The sequence below is a fragment of the Myxocyprinus asiaticus genome, chromosome 35 (assembly GCF_019703515.2).
Source record: "Myxocyprinus asiaticus isolate MX2 ecotype Aquarium Trade chromosome 35, UBuf_Myxa_2, whole genome shotgun sequence".
Lineage (NCBI taxonomy): Eukaryota > Metazoa > Chordata > Actinopteri > Cypriniformes > Catostomidae > Myxocyprinus > Myxocyprinus asiaticus.
Window position 1 is genome coordinate 37237690 of NC_059378.1, and position 24822 is coordinate 37262511.

At 38.5% G+C, this 24822-nt stretch overlaps 1 protein-coding gene across 1 annotated transcript; it reads left to right on the top strand.

The window, feature by feature from the left end:
- The first annotated feature begins 230 nt into the window (after window positions 1-230).
- Window positions 231-24555, top strand: LOC127426099 (PHD finger protein 13-like). Its single transcript, XM_051672623.1, has 5 exons — window positions 231-381; window positions 1089-1129; window positions 7188-7289; window positions 18134-18827; window positions 22379-24555. Exons 2-5 carry the CDS (start codon window positions 1091-1093, stop codon window positions 22603-22605), a joined length of 1062 nt encoding a protein of 353 aa, XP_051528583.1. The 5' UTR covers window positions 231-381; window positions 1089-1090; the 3' UTR covers window positions 22606-24555.
- Window positions 24556-24822: the final 267 nt, after the last annotated feature.

Sequence of the window (24822 nt, forward strand, 5' to 3'; positions counted from 1 at the left end):
TAAACACAATCCGACAATATATCAAACCTGTAGGTACTGTATGTAGACAAACAGATTAGTGACATATATGAAAATAAGTTTAGTTCTGTAGTCCTGAAATGCCATGGATTTATACCAGTATGTATTTAGTCTTTTAGCATATATAATAAACCAAGTATCACACCTAGTAGATTAGAAACGCATATGCAGACATGATTTTAGACGAAAGACTTTTATTTTGGCACAAGCAGATCTGTCTGTCTGGTTTTCATCCATCACATTCGGATATAAATCATCAGTGTTTTCCATCTCACCTGACACTGTCATCGCCTGTTTCTCAATCCAGCATAAATATCTGCATCTGTACCGTCGTGTGACCCACAGTCTGTGTTTCAGCAGCAGGTAAATCGAAATAAAACCCCATAAACACAAACAGCAGTCACAACAATGTTAGCAAGACGGCTAGTCAGTAAGCGAAAGTGGAGCAACTTTTGTTTAAAGACCTTAAAATGTGAATTAGTAGAGGGTTTCGATGTGCAATAGGGAATATTGGTCATAATTAGTGTGTTATAGATGGTATAATGTTATAAAACATTACAGATCAGGACTGAAGTGTTAGTAGGCTAACTAAGCTAGCTGAGCTCGAGGACTGTCCATCAAAAACATTAAAACGATTCCTTTATTTAACTAAATGTTCCAGAAACACAATAAACCTCTCGTCTGAATCAAATTAAATATGTGGGTTGATATATAAAGTGGTCAGGGGAGTTTTATGTCGCGTTTTTGGGTATCAATGAGTACAATCTTACGAATCCACCTTTTCAAAAAGTAAAAATATGACGATATTCGAATAATGTTAGATTTATGTCCAACCTTTTACTGCACATTTATTCTATGTTTGTTTAAATAAATTCTTGCTTCAATCAAATGTCATTTAAAAACTAGTCTCACTCAAATGCAAGAAGAGTGTGCGATTAGATTTAAATCTCGTTTTCTGGAAAGTGTTTGTGTTGTGTCCACTTTATAAGTGAATATGGAGTATGAAATGAGTTATATGTGGTTTTTTTAACATCAGATGGGTGACTAAAACGCAATGTTTTACTTTATAGACATGGACAACGGCTCGACAACTCGCGCATTTGACACGCAGGTAAAAACCTTATGATTTTGTCATTTTTACATCCATATATGCTGTTTAAATGTTCCTGGTAGTTTTGACTTTTTTTTTTTTTTTTTTTTTTAAGTAGTATTTATGTATGAATTTTTTTTTACCCCTTTCAATCGTCCATGTGTACTCTGGTTTAAAACTGTAAGCAGTGTGTAATAGCGTAGAAAATGTTTAAAGAAGCTATACCTTTCAGTGTAATTAGTTCATTTCAAGTATAGGTCTCTGCGGACCAGTAATGGGTGTTTTCAACTCTGGGGGCGTTTTTGACCTGGGATGAGCGTTTCTAAACTATCCAATGACAGTAGGGAATCTCAGTGGTTTGAAAATGCCCACTGATTGGGAAAAGCCCATTTTTGTTCTGCAGAGACACAAATCTCATTCATTTAGTTAATAAGGTGCGTCCCAAACCGCACACTTCTGCACTATTTTACATCATTTTGAAGTGTTAGTAGTGTAAGTAGTATGTTAACATTGAAAATGCAACAAAAAGAAGTGTATTAAGAGTACGTCAAAATGGATTGTGGGCTGTGTCTCGTTTCGAAGGCTGTGTCCTCCGGAGGTTACAATTGTTGGCCACATGTGCCCTCAAGGCTGTCTCATTCAGAAAAGTGAGTAGACACGGGGGCCTGGGTAACTCAGCAAGTAAAGACGCTGACTACCACCCCTGGAGTTCCCAGGGCATGCTGAGTGACTCCAGCCAGGTCTCCTAAGCAACCAAATTGGCTTGGTTGCTAGGGAGGGTAGAGTCACATGGGGTAACGTCCTCGTGGTCACTATAATGTGGTTCGCTCTCGGTGGGGCTCGTGGTGAGTTGTTCATGGATGCTGTGGTGGATGGCGTGAAGCCTCCACATGTGCTATGTCTCCGTGGTAATGCGCTCAACAAGCCACGTGATAAGATGCATGGGTTGATGGTCTCAGACGCGGAGGCAACTGAGATTCATCCTCCGCCACCTGGATTGAGGCCAGTCACTACGCCACCATGAGGACTTAAGAGTGCATTGGGAATTGGGCATTCCAAATTGGGGAGAGAAAAAAAGTGAGTAGGACACTCCGAATGCGACCTTCGAATGAGACTTTCTTTAACAGGAATTCAGAGGATGCAAGAGGTGGGCACTCACAACCCACAGTTCTTTGCTTCAACGGACATTAACATCATTTGTCTAAATAAAATGACGCCAATTTGCTGGAAATATTATGTTCAAATGCAAGTAATGTTAATTCCCAAGTTGAAGTACCTCAGTAGAAGGATGTAGAGTATATAATATGTATAATTATAGTTATATATGATTAAAATAAAGTATTATAGACTAAAAGTACATCTGTAAAATCTATTTTCTTTTCTCTCTACATCATTATAACTCTCCTAAAATATACTTCATACATTCCCTTCCAGAGGGACTTTGTTCCCTTCTCACTCAAAGCACTCACGCTTGTTAAAGAGTGGCTTGCTGTCATAGCAACCACGTTACGTTCTGGTTACGTTTGTCCTATGAAGGCCGTCTCTTTTAAAAGGTATACTGCAGCCTTCAAAGGACGCGTCCTACCTAGCATGCAACCGTGAAAATATACAGCCGTGGAATGTTGGACACTTTGTGCACTCAGCACACGCGGCTTGCCGTACATAGCGGAAGGGGCGGCGTTACAGGCAGCGATGGCGATCTGGCTAAACAATTGTAAATAATGGAGAATAGGACAACTAGCTAAACTTCTGTGAAGACAGCACCTTACAAATGTGAGTTAAGCGCTTTACCATCATACCATGCTGTGTGACTATATATATATTAGTACGAGATATTAGTGTTGAACTGAGGGTGGATAGTGTGCTAAAGCTAGCGGCAACACAACACTTGAACGTCATTTCCGTCAGATGTTAAACGGCAAACGCTTCCATGTAGTAAAATAAAACGTTAAGTGTTCCATTTGGGATGAAACTATACTTTGAAAATTCATACACTACATGGCTGAGTGCATAGTACGTTTTGTAAGTGTATAGTGTGTCATTTGGGACACAGCTCTAGTTTGAGCTCTTGAAATAACAGTCATCAAAAATTTTCGTGTGTCATCTTGGACCTACAGTGACACCTAGCGGCGTGGATGCAGCATCATTCAAAATCAATAGTTTTTAGTTACAGATGCCATTGTAGAAATTCACTATACACAGTCAGCCATGATTAATTTAATCCAAGAATGAAAGTGTCCAATATCAACGTGGTTACTGAGATTAAGCCAGTTGAATTTGGCTGGTCATGTGATTCTAACATGGCAGCCCCCACGAGTAGACCCTCTCCATATCCACAGCTTTCCTGAGCAACCACTGGGTGGCGCCATAATGATTCTGATTGCCTGTTTTATATTTCTGGTCTCGAGACGCCAAGTAAAAACTGCCAAAACGAGCAATCCAGAGGAGAACAACTGTTTAAGTGTTACCCGGTGTAAAAATAAATTTCAGGCACAAATTGTGCCATTGTTAGCTGTCATATCAACTCTTTGTATAATTAATGATATCAACATAACTAACCTCAGATCATCGCTTCATGTCATCTACACACTCAGGTGAGGCACTGTCTATAAAAAAAATTGTCATCTCGATTCTGTGAAGTATCGACATGTTTTTTGACAATTTTTACAAATGTAATACCTTAAACATTACCTGCTAAGAATGTACACCGATGCGAATGAAAACACTGGAAATTGAAAACAGTCGAATTGTGGAACACTTCCGCATTCAGGAAAATGGTGGATAGAACAAAACAGCTTTTATAAGGTTACTGATATGACTGGAGACTTCATCTCATGTGATTGCTCATGATTTTATACCTATGTTTCAAAATAACTATTCATTTCTTTGAGTAAAACTTTTTTTAAATTTCTGAGTGCACTAGTATGGCATTAGCAATATCTGGCTAACTCTGTAATTTATTCAGTATAGTTTAAGTTGATGAAATTTAGGAAGGTGCTTCACGGCTTGACAATAGAACCAGGCATTTATTTTGTTATTTAAACACTCTTTTTGGTTGCTTGTACTTAGTCAGTGTGCACTGAGTTGCTAAACATGTCAGCAATCACATTTTTATATGTGTCAAACTAGGGCTGGGCAATATGGCCAAAAATATTATCACAGTATTCTTTTTCATATTGTTTGATATTTATATTTATCACGATGTACATTCGAATGTTTTTTGAATTTCCGAGTTGGCAGAAGAAGAAAAAATCTAATAAATCCTAAACAGTCAAAATAGTCTAGACAAAACTGCATTTGAGGCCCAGAGACAGCTAAAGCATTGGTGTCTAAGGGATCTTCTACCAAAATATTTTATAGTTTATTAATCGAGTGCAGTTGGAAATTAATGTTAAAGATCATCTGTTCATTTTGAAGCATAATGACAGCATATCATTTTTACATTCAAATTATTTTTAGATTTCATTACATTCAGATACCCAAGTATGGGGGCATAGAAGCCCTTTTGACTGAGAAATGATACTGTATGGGGGTTCAGGGGTATCCCCTGAGAGAAAATTTAGAAAATGTAAAAGTCTGAATGGGCCATTTTTATATTTTCATTAAAGTGAGAGACTAGGCTACAAACTAATTTTATAGTCTTTCCTTGACATCCATGCCAGAGATGATGACATCTGGTTAATTTCACAAAATTAGAACAGAAATGCATTTGTTTATTATTAAAGGCTTATAACATGCTGATTAATAAAGCTAAATTTAGAAGGAAAAAAAACAACATTATGGTCTAAAGGTGCTCTGGACCACGTTAACTTATGCGGTGCCTAATGTCTACTCGCATGCGGGGAAAAGAGGCAACTCATGCAGAGCGGGACAGGGCATAAATGAAGTGTGTTCAGTGCTAGAAAAAAAATATTCAGGAATACAGGGCAGAAAGATCAGATCTGGTGTACCCAGCACTGTTTTTTTGTTGCGCTACTCACTAGAGTCGTCTTGATGTCTTGCAGACCAGATGGTGATTTGTGATGACTGGCGTAGCCTAATCGTTAGCTGCTTGATACAGTCTGAGAAAGCCGAACTGCTTGCGTTTTTAGCGACATACACCTGATCGTCTAGATGTAGAACACAGGATAAAAATCGAAAATTACTCAAAAGCTTATCATCGATATCATGGATTTATCGCGATAAATATCTGCATTATTATAATATGTAAAATGCGTAGTTTTGATTAAAACGGCATTGTAAAAATGTATTGATGCGTTTGTATTTGTGTTGATCGTGTAATTCAGCCTGTTTACATGCACACCTATACGTAAATAACTCTCAAAAATCAGCTTGTTAATAAAATCCCACAAAGCAAGAAAGCAGCGTTTATTTAAAGAGATTTTAAATAATCTAGTTATTTTCTGCTTTTGACGTAAATCGTGAAGAGGCATGCGCACAACACTTGTGTATATTGGATAAATCGGTAAGATCTCCTGAAACACAAAATTGGGATAATGGGCAAAAATCTACCTGTGTTGATCGGTTTATTCTAAAGCGGTTTGTTACATTACACCGATAAAGAAAAGCAGTGTAACCCATTTACATGATCACATGTTGGTGGCTTCAGTGTAAGAACGTGCATGAGTGAGGCCGTTTACATGCACACCAATATGCTGATAGCTCCCCAAAATCAAGAAAACCTTGTGACATGAGACTTGAAATATTCTCTGCTTTTGACGTCAAACTGTGAAGAGTCATGCACACAACTCTTGCGTTCATTCGATAAGCCGGTAAAGGTGTTTACATGCAACACGAAATCGGGGCAATGGGGAAAAGCCTACCAGTGTTGATCAGTTTATTTAAAAGCGGTTTGTGACCATACACCGAAAAAGGAAAGCTGTTTAATGCATTTACATGGCCACACAATGCTTGGTCTATTAAGCATAAACGGTGTAAGAACGTGCATGTAAACGCGCTCAGTGAGCCTGTTTACATGCACACTAATATGCAGATAACTCCCAAAAATCAGCTTTTGTCTTTTTTTTTTCTTCACGCTTCACGCCATCCACCGCGGCATCCACGCACAACTCACCACGCGCCCCACCGAGAGCGAACCACATTATAGCGATCACGAGGAGGTTACCCCGTGTGACTCTACCCTCCCTAGCAACCGGGCCTATTTGGTTGCTTAGGAGACCCGGCTGGAGTCACTCAGCATTCGAACTAGCGAACTCCAGGAGTGGTAGCCAGTGTCTTTACCACTGAGCTACCCAGGCCCCCCAAAAATCAGCTTATTAAAATAATTATGCAAAGTAGAAATTTGCATTCACATGAGATCAAATCATTAAGAGTCATGTGCACAACACTTGGGTTCATTGGATAAGCCAGTAAATACGCTGGTAAAGTTGTTTACATGTAACGTGTTGTGAAATCTGGATAATGGGCAAAAATCTACCTGTGTCGATCGGTTTATTCTTAAGCGGTTTGTGACTACACTGATAAAGAAAATCCATTTAATGCGTTTACATGAAAACATGATGTTGGCTTATTAAGAATAATCAGTGTAAAAACGTGTCTACAATGGAAGTGAATTGGGCCAATCAGTAAACATTAAAATACTCAATGTTTCAAAAATATAGCCAAGATATAGTGTGATAAAACCACTTGCTAAATTTTTCTGTGTAAAGTTATATTCAATTTACAACTTTTGTTGCCATAACTATGTTATGGCATAAACCCTGTAATTCTGGGTTATCTTGTTATGTTTAACACTGTCCACACTTGACCATGGGTTAGTAATCAATCCTGGGTTGTTAAGTTTTGAGTTTTCAAACTATATTTGCAAACCCTGGGTAAAGGTTCTTAAATGCATTCAAAATCAGTCGATTAATTAAATAGGCTAAATACTTCCATCACTTTTGCAGAGCTATCTTTGCTCTATTAAACAAGGCTTCATAACCCAGGATTAAAAGCAGTACTTGTGAACATAATGTGTGAAATATTGATAAATCGGGGTTAAAAAAGATCTAAAGTGTCTGCTAAAATTACTACCTGCTTACTATCTCATCTCAATACTGTTGCTGCTTTTTAATTACAGGGCTACAGTTCAACATTTAAGCGGAAACGGACGGTAGAAGATTTCAACAAGTTCTGCACTTTTGTGCTTGCATATGCTGGTTATATTCCTTATCCACAGGAGGTGAGTGTCTGTGTTTGAGACAGAGAATGCAATAATAGTAATGTGTTCTCCACATACTTACTTTACATTTGATAAGAAGTGCTTTTGCACTTTTATTTTACTGTTTTGATGGCACTGGGTAAAGGGAGCCTAGTTGTCCACACAGGCTTGCTCAACCATCTTGATGTAAAACACTTTGACACATTAAGGCTATAACACAGACCTTCAATGGTACCTTCCTTTCGGCAGTGGTGTAGCACTGGGTTTAGTTTTTTTTGGGTGTCACTCCCCCTGTCTGCCCTTATGAGCTGCTCTGCTGCTGACACTCTTGTTTGATCCACAGAAATGGTGGTGGCAGCCACTCTGTCACGGCCACTGAGAGACACCTCCCTTCAAAAAAAACCCAGCCCTCTCTCCCAGGGTAAGAGGGCCACTCCAGTCTCCTCCATTCTCATCTCAGACCTTGTCTCTAAGTGCCATGTTTCACGACAGCAGTGTGTGTGCATCCAAAAACACTTCACTTTCAGGTCACGCCCCGTTTAATGGATTTAAAAATGGATTAAGGCTAAATTGAGGAAATTGTTACAAGGAAAACCAAAAGGACAGAGAATAGCTTTGTTCAAAATCCTAGTGAGCTGCCTTGCTGTCTACTGTCTACATAGGCAGGTGCATTCTAAGGCAGCATCTTAACTTTAAATGTAACCAGTAAATGTAAAAGTTAGATTTCAGTCAGACTAAAACAATAATTTGTCTTTTTAAAATGCAATGTAAACGCTTTAAGACTAAAATCATACCAGCCAGATTTGAGTGAAGTCGGGCAAATAGACCACGATAATGCGATTGTAGCACGGCTTTATCCAGCATATACATGTTAATCAGACCACAATAGAGTGCAACAGTGCCCGCCCACTTTTTCAGCCGTCTCGGTTCCAGAAGTATTTTTCTCATTATTTTTTTCTTCAGGATTTCATTAAATCCTTCAATAAAGAGTTCTAAGCCATGAACCAAACCAACCAGCTCCAAGGTGAATCACAACTTTAAAAACTTTGATTTGAAGCAAAAAAGTATTTGAAAATCAGACAAAAAGAAAAAGGTACAAGACTGTGTACTTAACGTCTGTCATTAAAAGGAATGCAGAGCTGTTTTTGCATGCTTTGTTCACTGCAATTTTCTGATTAGTGGATCTTTCTCTTTAAGATCATGGGTAGTGTAGTTTTTCAACAGAAATTCCGGTAATAAACCTGATTTTTTTTTTTAAAATGAAGCTGAAATAATGCAGACTGGTGGCTTTAACAGAAGCATATACCATCGATTAACAACCTTGGAGCTCACGGTAGGTCTGTTTTTAAGATTGATAAGTTATCATTAAAAATGTATAAAAAAAGAAATTAATGGGATTTTTACTTCTAGAACCAGACTGTTGCGCTCTTATAAGTTTGATGTTAGCATGTTGAAAAGCTAACAGAGCGATACTCTAAGCATAAAAACACACAAAGCACACAAAGCACACAATTATTGGTCAAAATAGCCAATTTTTTATTAGATTTGAACAATTCTTGGATGACTCTCTTTTTTATTTATTTATTTTTAATCTCTAGATGTCGACCAATAGTGGATTTTGCAGATACCGATAACTAAGGTGGTAAAAAAAGAGCAATAACCGAATAATCAGCTGATTTATAGAATGTTGAAAAGAGCATGACTTCTGTGTGCATTTTCCATTTCATTTTTAGTAGCACCTAATAAACAAGCAACATTTGTATTTTTTTCTAGAGTAAATTGTTTTCCTTAAAATGTATGTCCTCATATGTGGACAGCGGGACTAAATTGTGAAATTTTAAGAAATACTAAGCTATAGAAAGTATATTTGTTTTCATCAAATAGTTTATTTTGTGTCCAGGAGTGTTGGTTATTCATATTTTTGATACGTTATAGACATTACAGCTGATTTTCTAGAAAGATAAATACATAATTCTGATTAAAATTATACCAATCATGTTATAATAAAAATTTTGAATTATAAAATTCTGAATCTATGTACTGATTACCATTGTCCTATGTCTGCCAAACATGTTGAGTGGTCCAAACATCATCTGCAGCCTGAAACTGAACTTTTGGTCTGATTTTAGAAGTGAATGCACTTAACTGCATAGGAAAGCTAAAGGATGCACCCTTGCTCCCTATTTAGTGAATGACTTAACCTCCAGTGTGCTGTCTGTCTGCGCTGGTCTCAGAACAGTTTGAAATGCACCTTATTTTCATCCTAACTCCATATAAAGCCTCTGAAAGCAACATTTTCCAGCTTTTGGATGAATACATTTATTCTCAATGTGAAAATGCAGAGTAAATCTATAGGAATGCATTTACTAATGTTAATGAATAGCACCGTATTGTACAGTATTAAAAAACAAAAATATAACAAAATTTAGAATAAAATGAAGTGAAATGACCCACAGATTTGTTACTGTGAAATGTTACTCAAAATAATGTTTTTTTTTTTTTTTTTTTTTGAATATCTGTCAGAAAACTGCTCCACAGCACTCATCCGAGTACTTCATGTTTATCGGCGTGCTGACGCACAAAAAATTAATGGATTTTTTAAAGCAGCATATCAAACGAAACTAGAGACTCTCCTCTTTACAACCAAATAGGTTTCAACTTAAATAGATTTCTTACTAGAGGCACTTTTGTTGGCGCTGTATCCGTAGGAGTGCCTCAAGGAAATCGAGTGCATGCTGTTGTGTCACGTGACTCGGTGAGGCAGAAGTTAACCCTTTAAATGACATTCTAGAGTCTTTTGAGTTGGTTTTGATTCATTTAAATTATGCATTGCATATAGCGAATCCTTGAATGAGGTCGCTGGGTTGCACGAGGTTAAGCTTTCCTTACTATGACAGTCACAGACATAGAGGCTACAAGAGTCCAAAATTAATAAAATCCCAGATGCACAACAGTCTTTAGAGTTTACTCAGAATGGTGCCAAAAACAAAAAAACATCCAGTGAGTGGCAGTTCTGCAGACAGAAATGCCTTGTTTATGAGAGAGGTCAACGGAGAATGGCGAGACTGGTTTTAGCTGACAGAAAGGCTATGGAAAGTCGGATAACCACTCTGTACAATTACAAAATACAGAATAGCATCTCAGAATGCACAACATGTCGAACCTTGAGGCAGATGGGCTACAACAGCAGAAGACTTTGTCGGGCACTTTTAGGACCATAGTGTTCCTAATAATGTGCTAAGTGAGTGTGTATACACCAATCAACATCACACAACATTAAAACCACCTGCCTAATATTGTGTAAATCCCCCTCGTGCCGCCAAAACAGCGCCAACCCACATCTCAGAATAGCATTCTGAGATGCTATTCTTCTCACCACAGTTGTACAGAGCAGTTATCTGAGTTACTGTAGACTTTGTCAGTTCGAACCAGTCTGGCCATTCTCTGTTGACCTCTCTCATCAAGGCATTTCCGTCCACAGAACTGCCACTCACTAGATGTTTTTTGTTTTTGTCACCATTTGGAGTAAATTCTAGAGACTGTTGTTCAGAAAATCCCAGGAGATCAGCAGTTACAGAAATACTCAAACCAGCCCATCTGGCACCAACAATCATGCCACGGTCCAAATCACTGAGATTTTTCCCCATTCTGATGGTTGATGTGAACATTAACTGAAGCTCCTTACCCATATCTGCATGATTTTATGCACTGCACTGCTGCCACAGGATTGGCTGAATAGATAATCACATGGATGATTGTTGGTGCCAGACGGGCTGGTTTGAGTATTTCTGTAACTGCTGATCTCCTTAGATTTTCATGTACAGTGAACAGTCTCTAGAATTTACACCGAATGGTGCCAAAAACAAAAAACATCCATTGAGCAGCAGTGCAGTGGACAGAAACGCCTTGTTGATGAGAGAGGTCAACAGAGAATGGCCAGACTGGTTCGAAGTGACAATGTCTACAGTAACTCTGATTACCATTCTGTACAATTGTGGTGAGAAGAATAGCATCTCAGAATGCTATTCTGAGATGTGGGTTGGCGCTGTGTTGATGGCACATTTAAACTAGATTTTTCACAATTCCTGACATTGTGTCGTAGAAAACATTACCTGTCTTAGGTCAGTTAGGATCACTACTTTATTTTAAGAATGTGAAATGTCAGAATAATAGTAGAGAGAATGATTTATTTCAGCTTTTATTTCTTTCATCACATTCCCAATGGGCCAGAAATTTACATACACTTTGTTAGTATTTGGTAGCATTGCCTATATTGTTTGACTTGGGTCAAACGTTTTGGGTAGCCTTCCACAAGCTTCTCACAATAAGTTGCTGGAATTTTGGCCCATTCCTCCAGAAAGAACTGGTATAACTGAGTCAGGTTTGTAGGCCTCGTTGCTCGCACATGCTTTTTCGGTTCTGCCAACAAATTTTCGGATTGAAGTCAGGGCTTTGTGATGGCCACTCCAATACCTTGACTTTGTTGACCTTAAGCCATTTTGCCACAACTTTGGAGGTATGCTTGGGGTCATTGTCCATTTGGAAGACCCATTTGCGACCGAGCTTTAACTTCCTGGCTGATGTCTTGAAATGTTGCTTCAATATATCCACATAATTTTCCTTCCTCATGATGCCATCTATTTTGTCAAGCGCACAAGTCCCTCCTGCAGCAAAGCACCCCCACAACATGATGCTGCCAACCTCATGGTTGGGATGGTGTTCTTCGGCTTGCAAGCGTCACCCATTTTTCCTCCAAACATAACAATGGTTATTATGGCCAAACAGTTACATTTTTGTTTCATCAGACCAGAGGACATTTCTCCAAAAAGTAAAATCTTTGTCCCCATGTATACTTGCAAACTGTAGTCTGGCTTTTTATGGCGGTTTTGGAGCAGTGGCTTCTTCCTTGCTGAGCAGCCTTTCAGGTTATTTCGATATAGGACTTGTTTTACTGTGTATATAGATACTTGTCTACCTATTTCCTCCAGCATCTTCACAAGGTCCTTTTCTGTTGTTCTGGGATTGATTTGCACTTTTCGCACCAAACTACGTTCATCTCTAGGAGACGAATGCATGTCCTTCCTGAGCGGTATGATGGCTGCGTGGTCCCATGGTGTTTATACTTGCGTACTATTGTTTGTACAGATGAACGTGGTACCTTCAGGTGTTTAGAAATTGCTCCCAAGGATGAACCAGACTTGTGGAGGTCCACAATTTTTTTTTCTGATGTCTTGGCTGATTTCTTTTGATTTTTCCCATGATGTCAATCAAAGAGGCACTGAGTTTGAAGGTAGACCTTAAAATACATCCACAGGTACACCTCCAATTGACCCCAATTAGTCTATCAGAAGCTAATTGACTAAAGGCTTGACATAATTTTCTGGAATTTTCCAAGCTGCTTAAAGGCACAGTTAACTTAGTGTATGCAAACTTCTGACCCACTGGAATTGTGATGCAGTCAATTAAATGTGAAACAATCTGACTGTAAACAATTGTTGGAAAAATTACTCATGTCATGCACAAAGCTGTAGACTTGTCAAAGCTGTAGTTTGCTAATATGAAATCTGTGGAGTGGTTAAATGTATTTTAATGACTTCAACCAAAGTGTATGTAAACTTCTGACTTCAAGTGTGTGTGTGTGTGTGTGTATACAGTGTGTGTGTGTATATACAGGTGCATCTCAATAAATTAGAATGTCATGGAAAAGTTCATTTATTTCAGTAATTCAACTCAAATTGTGAAACTCGTGTATTAAATAAATTCAGTGCACACAGACTGAAGTAGTTTAAGTCTTTGGTTCTTTTAATTGTGATGATTTTGGCTCACATTTAACAAAAACCCACCAATTCACTATCTCAAAAAATTAGAATATGGTGACATGCCAATCAGCTAATCAACTCAAAACACCTGCAAAGGTTTCCTGAGCCTCCAAAATGGTCTCTCAGTTTGGTTCACTAGGCTACACAATCATGGGGAAGACTGCTGATCTGACAGTTGTCCAGAAGACAATCATTGACACCCTTCACAAGGAGGGTAAGCCACAAACATTCATTGCCAAAGAAGCTGGCTGTTCACAGAGTGCTGTATCCAAGCATGTTAAAAGAAAGTTGAGTGGAAATAAAAAGTGTGGAAGAAAAAGATGCACAACCAACCAAGAGAACCGCAGCCTTATGATTGTCAAGCAAAATCAATTCAAGAATTTGGGTGAACTTCACAAGGAATGGACTGAGGCTGGGGTCAAGGCATCAAGAGCCACCACACACAGACATGTCAAGGAATTTGGCTACAGTTGTCGTATTCCTCTTGTTAAGCCACTCCTGAACCACAGACAACGTCAGAGGCGTCTTACCTGGGCTAAGGAGAAGAAGAACTGGACTGTTGCCCAGTGGTCCAAAGTCCTCTTTTCAGATGAGAGCAAGTTTTGTATTTCATTTGGAAACCAAGGTCCTAGAGTCTGGAGGAAGGGTGGAGAAGCTCATAGCCCAAGTTGCTTGAAGTCCAGTGTTAAGTTTCCACAGTCTGTGATGATTTGGGGTGCAGTGTCACCTGCTGGTGTTGGTCCATTGTGTTTTTTGAAAACCAAAGTCACTGCACCCATTTACCAAGAAATTTTGGATCACTTCATGCTTCCTTCTGCTGACCAGCTTTTTAAAGATGCTGATTTCATTTTCCAGCAGGATTTGGCACCTGCCCACACTGCCAAAAGCACCAAAAGTTGGTTAAATGACCATGGTGTTGGTGTGCTTGTCTGGCCAGCAAACTCACCAGACCTGAACCCCATAGAAAATCTATGGGGTATTGTCAAGAGGAAAATGAGAAACAAGAGACCAAAAAATGCAGATGAGCTGAAGGCCACTGTCAAAGAAACCTGGGCTTCCATACCACCTCAGCAGTGCCACAAACTGATCACCTCCATGCCACGCTGAATTGAGGCAGTAATTAAAACAAAAGGAGCCCCTACCAAGTATTGAGTACATATACAGTAAATGAACATACTTTCCAGAAGGCCAACAATTCACTAAAAATGTTTTTTTTATTGGTCTTATGATGTATTCTAATTTTTTGAGATAGTGAATTGGTGGGTTTTTGTTAAATGTGAGCCAAAATCATCACAATTAAAAGAACCAAAGACTTAAACTACTTCAGTCTGTGTGCATTGAATTTATTTAATACACGAGTTTCACAATTTGAGTTGAATTACTGAAATAAATGAACTTTTCCACGACATTCTAATTTATTGAGATGCACCTGTATATGTATGTGTGTATGTATATATATATATATATATATATATATATATATATATATATATATATATATATATTATACACACACACACACTGATCAGCCACAACATTAAAACCACTGACAGGTGAATGAATAACATTTATTACCTCGTTACAGTGGCACCTGTCAAGGGGTGGGATATATTAGGCAGTAAGTGAACAGTCAGTTCTTAAATTTCTTGTGTTGATAGCAGGAAAAATGGGCAAGCGAAAGGATCTGAGCAGCTTTGACAAGGGCCAAATTGTGATGGCTAGACGACTGGGTCAAAGCATCTCCAAAACGGCAGGTCTTGTAGGGTGTTCCTGGTATGCAGTGGTTAGTACATACCAAAAGTGGTCCAAGGAAGGACAACCGGTGAACCGGTGACAGGGTCATGGGCACCCAATGCTCACTGATGCGCATGGGGAGTGAAGGTTAGCCCGTCTGGTCCGATCCCACAGAAGAGCTACTGTAGAACAAATTGCTGAAAAACTTAATGCTGGCCATAATAGAAAGGTGTCAGAACACACAGTGCATCGCAGCTTGCTGCTTATGGGGCTGCTTAGCCGCAGACCAGTCAGAGTGCCCATGCTGACCCCTGTCAACTGCTGAAAGCATCTACAATGGGCACGTGAGCGTCAGAACTGGACCATGGAAGAAGGTGGCCTGGTCTGATGAATCACATTTTCTTTTAGATCATGTGGACAGTCGTGTGTGTGGTGTTTACCTGGGGAAGAGATGGCAGCAGGATGCACCATAGGAAGAAGGCAGGATGGCGGAGACAGTGTGATGCTCTGGGTAATGTTCTGCTGGGAAACCTTGGGTACTGGCATTCATGTGGATGTTACTTTGACACGTACCACCAACCTAAAGATTGTTGCAGACCACGTACACCCCTTCATGGCAACGGCATTCCCTGATGGCAGTGGCCTCTTTCAGCAGGATAATGCGCCCTGCCACACTGAAAATTTGTTCAGGAATGGTTTGAGGAATATAACAAAGAGTTCAAGGTGTTGACTTTGCCTCCAAATTCCCCAGATCTCAATCTGATTGAGCATCTATGGGATGTGCTGGACCAACAAGTCCGATCCATGGATCTGCTGTTAACGTCTTGGTGCCAGATACCACAGGACACCTTCAGAGGTCCATGCCTCGATGGGTCAGAGTGGTTTTGGTGGCACGAGTGGGACCTACATGATATTAGGCAGGTGGTTTTAATGTTGTGACTGATCATGCATATATACTGTGTGTGTGTGTGTGTGTGTGTGTGTGTGTGTGTGTGTGTGTGTGTATATATATATATATACACACACACACACACATATACATACAGTGGTGGACAAAAACATTCACCCAAATATGAGCAAAGAAGGCTGTGAAAAAAATCTGCATTGTTTATCCTTTTCATCTTTCATTCAAAGAATTCACGCAAAAATCTAAATTTAATTGAAGTAAAACAATTAAAGAGGTGAAATATCTCATTATTAAATAAATATTTTCCCAAAACATGTTGGCCACAATTATTGGCACCCCTAGAAATTCTTATGAGTAAAACATATCTGAAGTATATTCCCATTCATATTTTACCTTTTTTAGTGCACCTAGGTGACTAGGAATAGGAAAAAATATATCAGATATCACCTACATCACCACAAGTTGTTTGGGAGGGTTTTAAGAAAAAAAGCCTCTGCTCTCATCCAACAACAAACTCAAACGTCTTCAGTTTGCCAGGCACTACTGGAACTTCAAATGCAACTGGGTTCTATGGTCAGATGAAACAAAAAATAGCTTTTTGGCAGCAAACACTAGAGATGGGTTTGGCGCACACAGAGATAAAGTACCCAATGCCCACGGTTAAATGTGGTGCTGGATCTTTAATGTTGTGGGGTTGTTTTTCTGCCAGAGGTCCTGGACATCTTGTTTGGATACATGGCGTCACGGACTCTATCACATACCAACAGATAAAAATCAAAACCTGGCTGCCTCTGCCAGAAAGCTTACAATGGGCCCTGGTTGGATCTTCCAGCAAGACAATGATCCAAAACAAACATCAAAATCAACACAATATTGGTCTACTGACCACAAAATCAAGGTTCTGCCATGGCCATCTCAGTCCCTTGACCTGAACCCCATAGAAAATGTGTTGGGTGAACTGAAGGGGAGAGTCAACCAACATTGACCTCTGAACTTGAAGGATCTGTAGAGATTCTGTATGGAGGAATGGTCTCAGATCACTTGCCAGGTGTTCTCCAAACTCATTAGGCATTATAAGAAAAGACTCAGAGCTGTTATATTGGCAAAGGGAGGTTGCAAAAAGTGTTGAATAAAAGGGTGCCAATAATTATGGCCAATGCATTTTGGTGAAAAATATGTATTTAATAATGAGATATTTCCCTTGTTTCAATTGTTTTCAAATAAAGGTTAGATTTTTGTTCATTTTTATTTTTATTTTTTTTATGAAAGATGAAAAGGATAAACAATGCAGTGTGTGTGTGTGTGTGTGTGTGTGTGTGTATTATATATATATATATATATATATATATATATATATATATATATATATATATATATATATATACACACACACACACACACACACACACACACACACTGGCGGCCAAAAGTTTGGAATAATGTATAGATTTTGCTCTTATGGAAATAAGTTGGTATGTTTATTCACCAAAGTGGCATTCAACTGATCACAATGTATAGTCAGAACAATAATAATGTGAAAAATTACTATTACAATTTGAAAAAAATGTTCAGAACTTCTTAAACTACTTCAAAGAGTTCTCATCAAAAAAATCCTCCACGTACAGCAATGACAGCTTTGCAGATCCTTGGCATTCTAGCTGTCAGTTTCTCCAGATACTCAGGTGACATTTCACCCCACGCTTCCTGTAGCACTTGCCATAGATGTGGCTGTCTTGTTGGGCACTTCTCACGCACCTTACAGTCTAGCTGATCCCACAAAAGCTCAAAGGGGTTAAGATCCATAACACTCTTTTCCAATTATCTATTGTCCAATGTCCTATAGGCTGTGTGACCTGAGTGACCTGAGGAATATCTAGGGACCAGGCCAGTAAGCAAGCCCCTTGCAAGTAGCAACCACCCAGAATACCCTAGCACCTTTTTTTTTTCTACTGAAAAATGAGCCAGCATACTCAACTTTTCTTCACTTAGTGTAAAAAAAAAAAAACTAGTTTTGCTTTTTTTTTTTTTTTTGCAGTGCTGGAAGCGGATGAACAAGGCTCTATAGTTACATAAATGCATCAAATAAAATTATTTTGTTTTTCCTCAGTTGGGAAAGGCAAATGGTATATTGGCTTGTATCAGATCACAAAATGTGACAACATCTTAGAACCTCTGATTTGATATAAGTAGGCATTATCATCTACCAGTTTGGTCTGCATGTCTTGTCATAACAAGCAGAATTTGTGCGTGTGGATGAGTTTCTGTTTATTAATTTCACCATAAGTCATCTTATGGCAGTAAAAGTTTGTTCATCTTCAGACTGTGATGGTAGAAGTCAACAAACAGACGAGTTTGTGGAATAGTTGTTTTATAAAATTAAAACTGTTTTCCACCTCTGTCCACAGGAGGCGCACTTGAGGACCAGTTCTAGTCCACCCAACAGCACCGGCAGCACTGCGGACAGCGATGGATGGGATAACCAGAGACTGAGCTGCGGTCACTCGTCTCCGGACGAGCCCCCACCCAAGAAACGCAAGAGCCTTGGTGGATTCAAAAGACCTTCAAGTGAGGACTCAGAGCCCCAAAAGCATCCCAAGTCTGTTGGTCTTCTCCTGGAGGGTCGAAAGAAAGCAGACAAGGTGAAAAAGAAGAAGAAGAAGCTGAGGAAGTGTAAGGATGAGGAATTTGGATCCTTTGTCACGTTTACTCCCGGTGCTAAAGGGGAGATTGCTAATCTCGGATGTACCATCAAAGAGGAACCGGAAGATTACATCAGCATTCCTGTGCCATCTACAGGGATGGGCACAGAGTGGCCTGCATATGCTGGCCCACGTTCAACACCCGTTTCATGTTCTCTGGGTCCTGCAATGTGCAAAGAGGAACCTGATGCTGGGCGTCCATGCTGGGACAGTTCTAAATGTTCTGGTTCAGAGTCTACGTCGGAGGGTGCGGATATACCAGCACTACCTAATGGAGAAGCGATGGTGTTGAAAGTAGAAGGTTTGCCTGGCAAAAGGACTGTGATCCGCCAGGGAAAACAAGTGGTGTTCCGAGATGAGGATGGATCAGGAGACGATGAGGACATCATGGTCGATTCAGGTAACCTCTTCAAACTTCAATTAATTGGTCTTTTCCTGAACCTAGTGAGCTGCCTTGTTGTCTGCTACCAACATATGCAGCATGATAACCAAGATAACATATTTAAATGTTCTCCATAGGCAGTAGCCCTGTACGTTATACAGACAGCACTCCTCATGCAAAGTCCAAGGGAAACTAGACTCACAGTTGATTCTAGTAGTCTAGCGTTAGCATGTTGCTAAGCTAATTACACAATATGTATATATATGTACATACACTGGCGGCCAAAGGTTTGTACAGAATTTGCTGATATGGAAAGACATTGGTACTTTTATTCACCAAAGTGGCATTCAACTGATCACAATATATAGTCAGGACATTAATAATGTGAAAAATTACTAATTCAATTTGAAAAAAAAATTCAGAACTTAAACTACTTTAAAGAGTTCTCATAAAAAAAAATCCTCCACGTGCAGCAATGACAGCTTTGAAGATCCTTGGCATTCTAGCTGTCAGTTTGTCCAGATACTCAGGTGACACATGACCCCACGCTTCCTGTAGCACTTGCCATAGATGTGGCTGTCTTGTCGGGCACTTCTCACGCACCTTACAGTCTAGCTGATCCCACAAAAGCTCAATGGGGTTAAGATCCATAACACTCTTTTCCAATTATCTGTTGTCCAATGTCTGTTTCTTTGCCCACTCTGACTGTTTCTTTTGATTTTTCTGTTTCAAAAGTGGCTTTTTCTTTGCAATTCTTCCCATAAGGCCTGCACCCCTGAGTCTTCTCTTTACTGTTGTACTTGAAACTGGTGTTGAGCGGGTAGAATTCAATGAAGCTGTCAGCTGAGGACATGTGAGGCGTCTGTTTCTCAAACTAGAGACTCTGATGTACTTATCCTCTTATTTAGTTGAACATCTGGTCTTCCACATCTCTTTCTGTCCTTGTTAGAGCCAGTTGTCCTTTGTCTTTGAAGACTGTAGTGTACACCTTTGTATGAAATCTTCAGTTTTTTGGCGGTTTCAAGCATTGTATAGCCTTCATTCCTCAAAACAACGATTGACTGATGAGTTTCTAGAGAAAGCTGTTTCTTTTTTGCCATTTTTGACCTAATATTGACCTTAAGACATGCCAGTCTATTGCATACTGTGGCAACTCAAAAACAAACACAAAGACAATGTTAAGCTTCATTTAATGAACCAAATAACTTTCAGCTGTGTTTGATATAATGGCAAGTGATTTTCTAGTACCAAATTAGCAATTTAGCATGATTATTCAAGGATAAGGTATTGGAATGATGGCTGCTGGAAATTTTTCAAATAGTGATTGTTTGCATACCCTGGCAGAAATTGTGAAATTTTGGCATTGATTTTGAAAATATGACTGATCATGCAAAAAAAACTGTCTTTTATTTAAGGATAGTGATCATATGAAGCCATTTATTATGACATAGTTGTTTGGCTCCTTTTTAAATCATAATGGTAACAGAAATCACCCAAATGGCCCTGATCAAAAGTTTACATACCCTTGAATGTTTGGCCTTGTTACAGACACACAAGGTGACACACACAGGCTTAAATGGCAATTAAAGGGTAAATTCCCACACCTGTGGCTTTTTAAATTGCAATTACTGTCTGTGTATAAATAGTCAATGTGTTTGTTAGCTCTCACGTGGATGCACTGAGCAGGCTAGATACTGAGCCATGGGGAGCAGAAAAGAACTGTCAAAAGACCTGCGTAACAAGGTAATGGAACTTTATAAAGATGGAAAAGGATATAAAAAGATATCCACAGCCTTGAAAATGCCACTCAGTACTGTTCAATCACTTATTAAGAAGTGGAAAATTCAGGGATCTCTTGACACCAAGCCAAGGTCAGGTAGACCAAGAAAGATTTCAGCCAAAACTTCCAGAAGAATTGTTCAGGATACAAAGAAAAACCCACAGGTAACCTCAGGAGAAAAACAGGCTGCTCTGGAAAAAGACGGTGTGGTTGTTTCAAGGAGCACAATACTTGTTGACCCCTCTCCAAATATAGCGCTTATGGTTGTGACCATAAAGCTCTATTTTGGTCTCGTCACTCCAAATTACAGTGTGCCAGAAGCTGTCAAGGTGTAATCGGGCATATTGTAACTGGGCTTTTTTGTGGCATTGGCTTCTTTCTGGCAACTCAACCATGCAGCTAATTTTTGTTCAAGTATCGTCGTATTGTGCTCCTTGAAACAACCACACCGTCTTTTTCCAGAGCAGCCTGTATTTCTCCTGAGGTTACCTGTTGGTTTTTCTTTGTATCCTGAACAATTCTTCTGGACGTTTTGGCTGAAATCTTTCTTGGTCTACCTGACCTTGGCTTGGTATCAAGAGATCACTGAATTTTTAACTTCTTAATACATGATTGAACAGTACTGACTGGCATTTTCAAGGATATTGTTATATCCTTTTCCATCTTTATAAAGTTCCATTACCTTGTTACGCAGGTCTTTTGACAGTTCTTTTCTGCTCCCCATGGCTCAGTATCTAGCCTGCTCAGTGCATCCACGTGAGAGCTAACAAACTCATTGACTATTTATACACAGACACTAATTGCAATTTAAAAAGCCACAGGTGTGGGAAATTAAACTTTAATTGCCATTTAAACCTGTGTGTGTCACCTTGTGTGTCTGTAACAAGGCCAAACATTCAAGGGTATGTAAACTTTTGATCAGGGCCATTTGGGTGATTTCTGTTACCATTATGATTTAAAAAGGAGCCAAACAACTATGTCATAATAAATGGCTTCATATGATCACTATCCTTAAATAAAAGACAGTTTTTTTGCATGATCAGTCATATTTTCAAAATCAATGCCAAAATTTCACAATTTCTGCCAGGGTATGCAAACGTTTGAGCACAAATGTATATTATCAACATATCTATTAATTTGTCTGCCATCATATTTTTATTTTGTCCCAGTGCATTCTACGTGCAATTCTGCATTAGAATGTAGCCAAAACAATGTCAGGCCATGTCTACACTATTATGTTTTGTTAAAAAAAAAAATAATATGCTGTGTTTACACCTCTCATCCAAATTGGATACATTTTTCCTTCACCAAAAAACTGAGACTTATAAAAACACTCTCTTGTATTTGCATACTTTGGAAGACGATGATGTTTGGAAGTGAAAAACTGAGATTTCAGGTGAAAAGCATAATTATGCATCCTAATGTTTAGAATATAGGTCAACTGATAAATCGTTTAATTGGCACCAATAGCTGCTTTTTAAACTATCGTTATCTGCAAAAATTAACATTGATGGTTTGCCAATAGATTTTTTTTTTTTTTTTTTTCCCTGTTGGAGGATTCTGGAAAATGTATTTTTCCACCACCTTAGTTATAGGTATTGGCAAAATTAAAACATTAGAACGTTTAGATTCTCTGCTCTAAGCAAATAAACAACAAATTATCGTAAAAACAACAGCCGTAATTCTGCCATTGCTGCAATTTATTGTAATTTTTCCAATCATAAATTGTCTTCTGATATATCGTGATTCCCTTATATTTAAATTTACCTTCTGTCTCATTTTTGTGTAGATGACGACTCCTGGGACCTAGTGACATGTTTCTGCATGAAGCCGTTCGCTGGCCGGGCGATGATTGAGTGCAATCAGTGCAACACCTGGATCCACCTCTCATGTGCCAAAATCCGCAAGTCCAATGTCCCTGAGACATACATTTGCCAGCGGTGCAAAGACTCTAAGTTTGACATTCGACGCTCCAATCGCTCTCGAGTGGGGACTCGAAAACACCTCCTCGACTGATGCCACTCTTCTCCTTTTGCCCCTCCCACTTGTACAGAAACTCAAAAAGAAATTGCGTGAAAACGAGACGCAATGACTACGGAAGAGGAAGGGCTGAGTGGCCTACCAGTGTCACGTTTTTCCATTCCTGATTTTAATACTTCTCACCTTCTTAAATATTTGCGTCAGGCAATCAATACACTGATGATGCATTAAAGCGGGCGTATTTCTGCCATACAGACTGTTGATGACTGGAGTTTTTACGGTACATGCCTAAAGGTATTACAATAGGTGGTGTTCTGGAAAGAAGGGATTAGGGTATCGGATTGCACTTTTTTAAGAACAGTAGGGTAGCTAGAGAAGCCCCTTTGTACCCATAGCTTCAAAAGTATGTCTGTTTGTCAAAGTTTGTATATTATATGACATAACTATAAGATATTAGTGTTCAAAGGTGTTTAGACTCAGTTATTTGTGGATCTTTTCTGAACCGTATGAGACATAGAGTTCTGTACGTTAGATAATGTTGATCAAAGTTTTCATCAGCAGTCACTGATGCTTTTGAGTAAAACATCAGAAATTATTCTTGCTACATTGTTGTATTTCTGCATAATTTAAAGAATGTTGCAACAAATGAGACATCATGAGACCACATTTATCTTTTTTTTTTTTTTTTTTTTTTTTTTTTATAATAATAAAGCTCTGATCATTTGAAGTTTCTGCCCTACTTTGAACAATAAATCTTTTATTTGCATGTTTGCATTTTTGGCTTAACAGAATATTTTACTATGCTGTAGAACTTATTTTTTAAATGTTTTATTTTTTATTAGGTGTTAAAACAGGTAAATTGTGTTCTTAGGATAAGATTGAATTTCCAAGTTGGCTGATTAAGAAATTGTGACCTGGACATGTTCTTGACAGATTTTGTGAGATTCACCATTACTAAAGAAGATAATTTCTGCTTGCATAATTTGCTGAAATCTCGCTTGGATTACAATCATTTATAAGGCTGTAGTTGTTTTCCACAGCTGTGACACGTCTAACCTGCCTAATAATCTATCAATATCTGTTTTCATGTTCATAGGCATGCTCAGTGTGATTGTGTCCTATTTGATAATCCACTCTTGTTAAAAATTAGCAAAATTTCATGGTTCGTTTCCCAAAGATAATACCACAGTTGGATTATTTTTATTTGATGTGAAATGGTTGACGTGTTCAGAATGTACTGTTCTGGGTGAAGAGTTGCACACTGCAGAGAAGGTAAATTGTTTGGCACCTTTAGTATGGATAAGTGCTAACTGTGTTTAGTATGTTGGCTCTACCCTTCATTAGAATACTGCATGCTTACCATGAAAACCTTTACATTTTTAGATTTGAGGTAGAAATATTTGGTCCATATTTTTAAGCATCTACCTTGCACTATTATTTTTAGGATGTAAGTTTAAGAAAAAGTAGTTATGGTAAGTTATTAAAATTGTGAAACTAGAAGGGTCGGATTTTTAAATGAGTCAGTAGATAGTTTCCACAATGATTTTTGTCTCTCTTTTTTTCGAAGCACATTGAAATGGGATTTAACCCTTAAATTAGAAGCCATTTTAAAATGTCTGTTTTCCCTTGTAAGGACACTTTCTTTTTTTTTTTTTTTCAGGCGTACATACAAGCAGCTAGCTTTCATTGGTTTGTGGGGGGAAAAAAGTGTCACTTGTACATATAATTTTGTATGTTAATGCTTTGTTTTGTTAATGTATCAAGGGTTTCAAGGATAATTGTTTGCTGAACATTTATGTTTTCTACAATAATAATGTGTTTTTGTAGTATGACATTGATATTTCAGGACTGTGTGCAAGAAATAAGAGCTTGCTTTTCTATTCTAAGGAACAGAGGCAGTGTCCAATGACAAGAAAGAGAGATGTTTCTGTGAAACTTCATGTTTTAAAATGTTGTAAATAAAGAGATATTGAGGATTTTAATGAACATTTGTGTGACTCTTGGCATTTTTTAGAAATTGAAACAGATTAAAACTGTGATATTTATGTTTTTTAAGTGTTTTTTTTTATTTATTTTTTCAACAAGATATTCAGTGATGATAAAGATGATGTTGGATGATTTTATCTATCTGGAATAGAGCGCTACAGTGCTCGCCTTCTTTTTCTGCCGTCCTGGTTCCGAAAGTATTTTTCCCATTCATTTTGTCTGTAGGAATTTTATAAAATCCTTCATAAAAGAGTTCCAAGCCATAGA

Coding starts and splice junctions, on each gene's coding strand:
- LOC127426099 (XM_051672623.1), top strand. CDS start 1,091: ATGGACAACGGCTCGACAACTCGCGCATTTGACACGCAG. Junction 1,130..7,187: donor CTCGCGCATTTGACACGCAG/GTAAAAACCTTA, acceptor TTTTAATTACAG/GGCTACAGTTCAACATTTAA. Junction 18,828..22,378: donor GGACATCATGGTCGATTCAG/GTAACCTCTTCA, acceptor ATTTTTGTGTAG/ATGACGACTCCTGGGACCTA.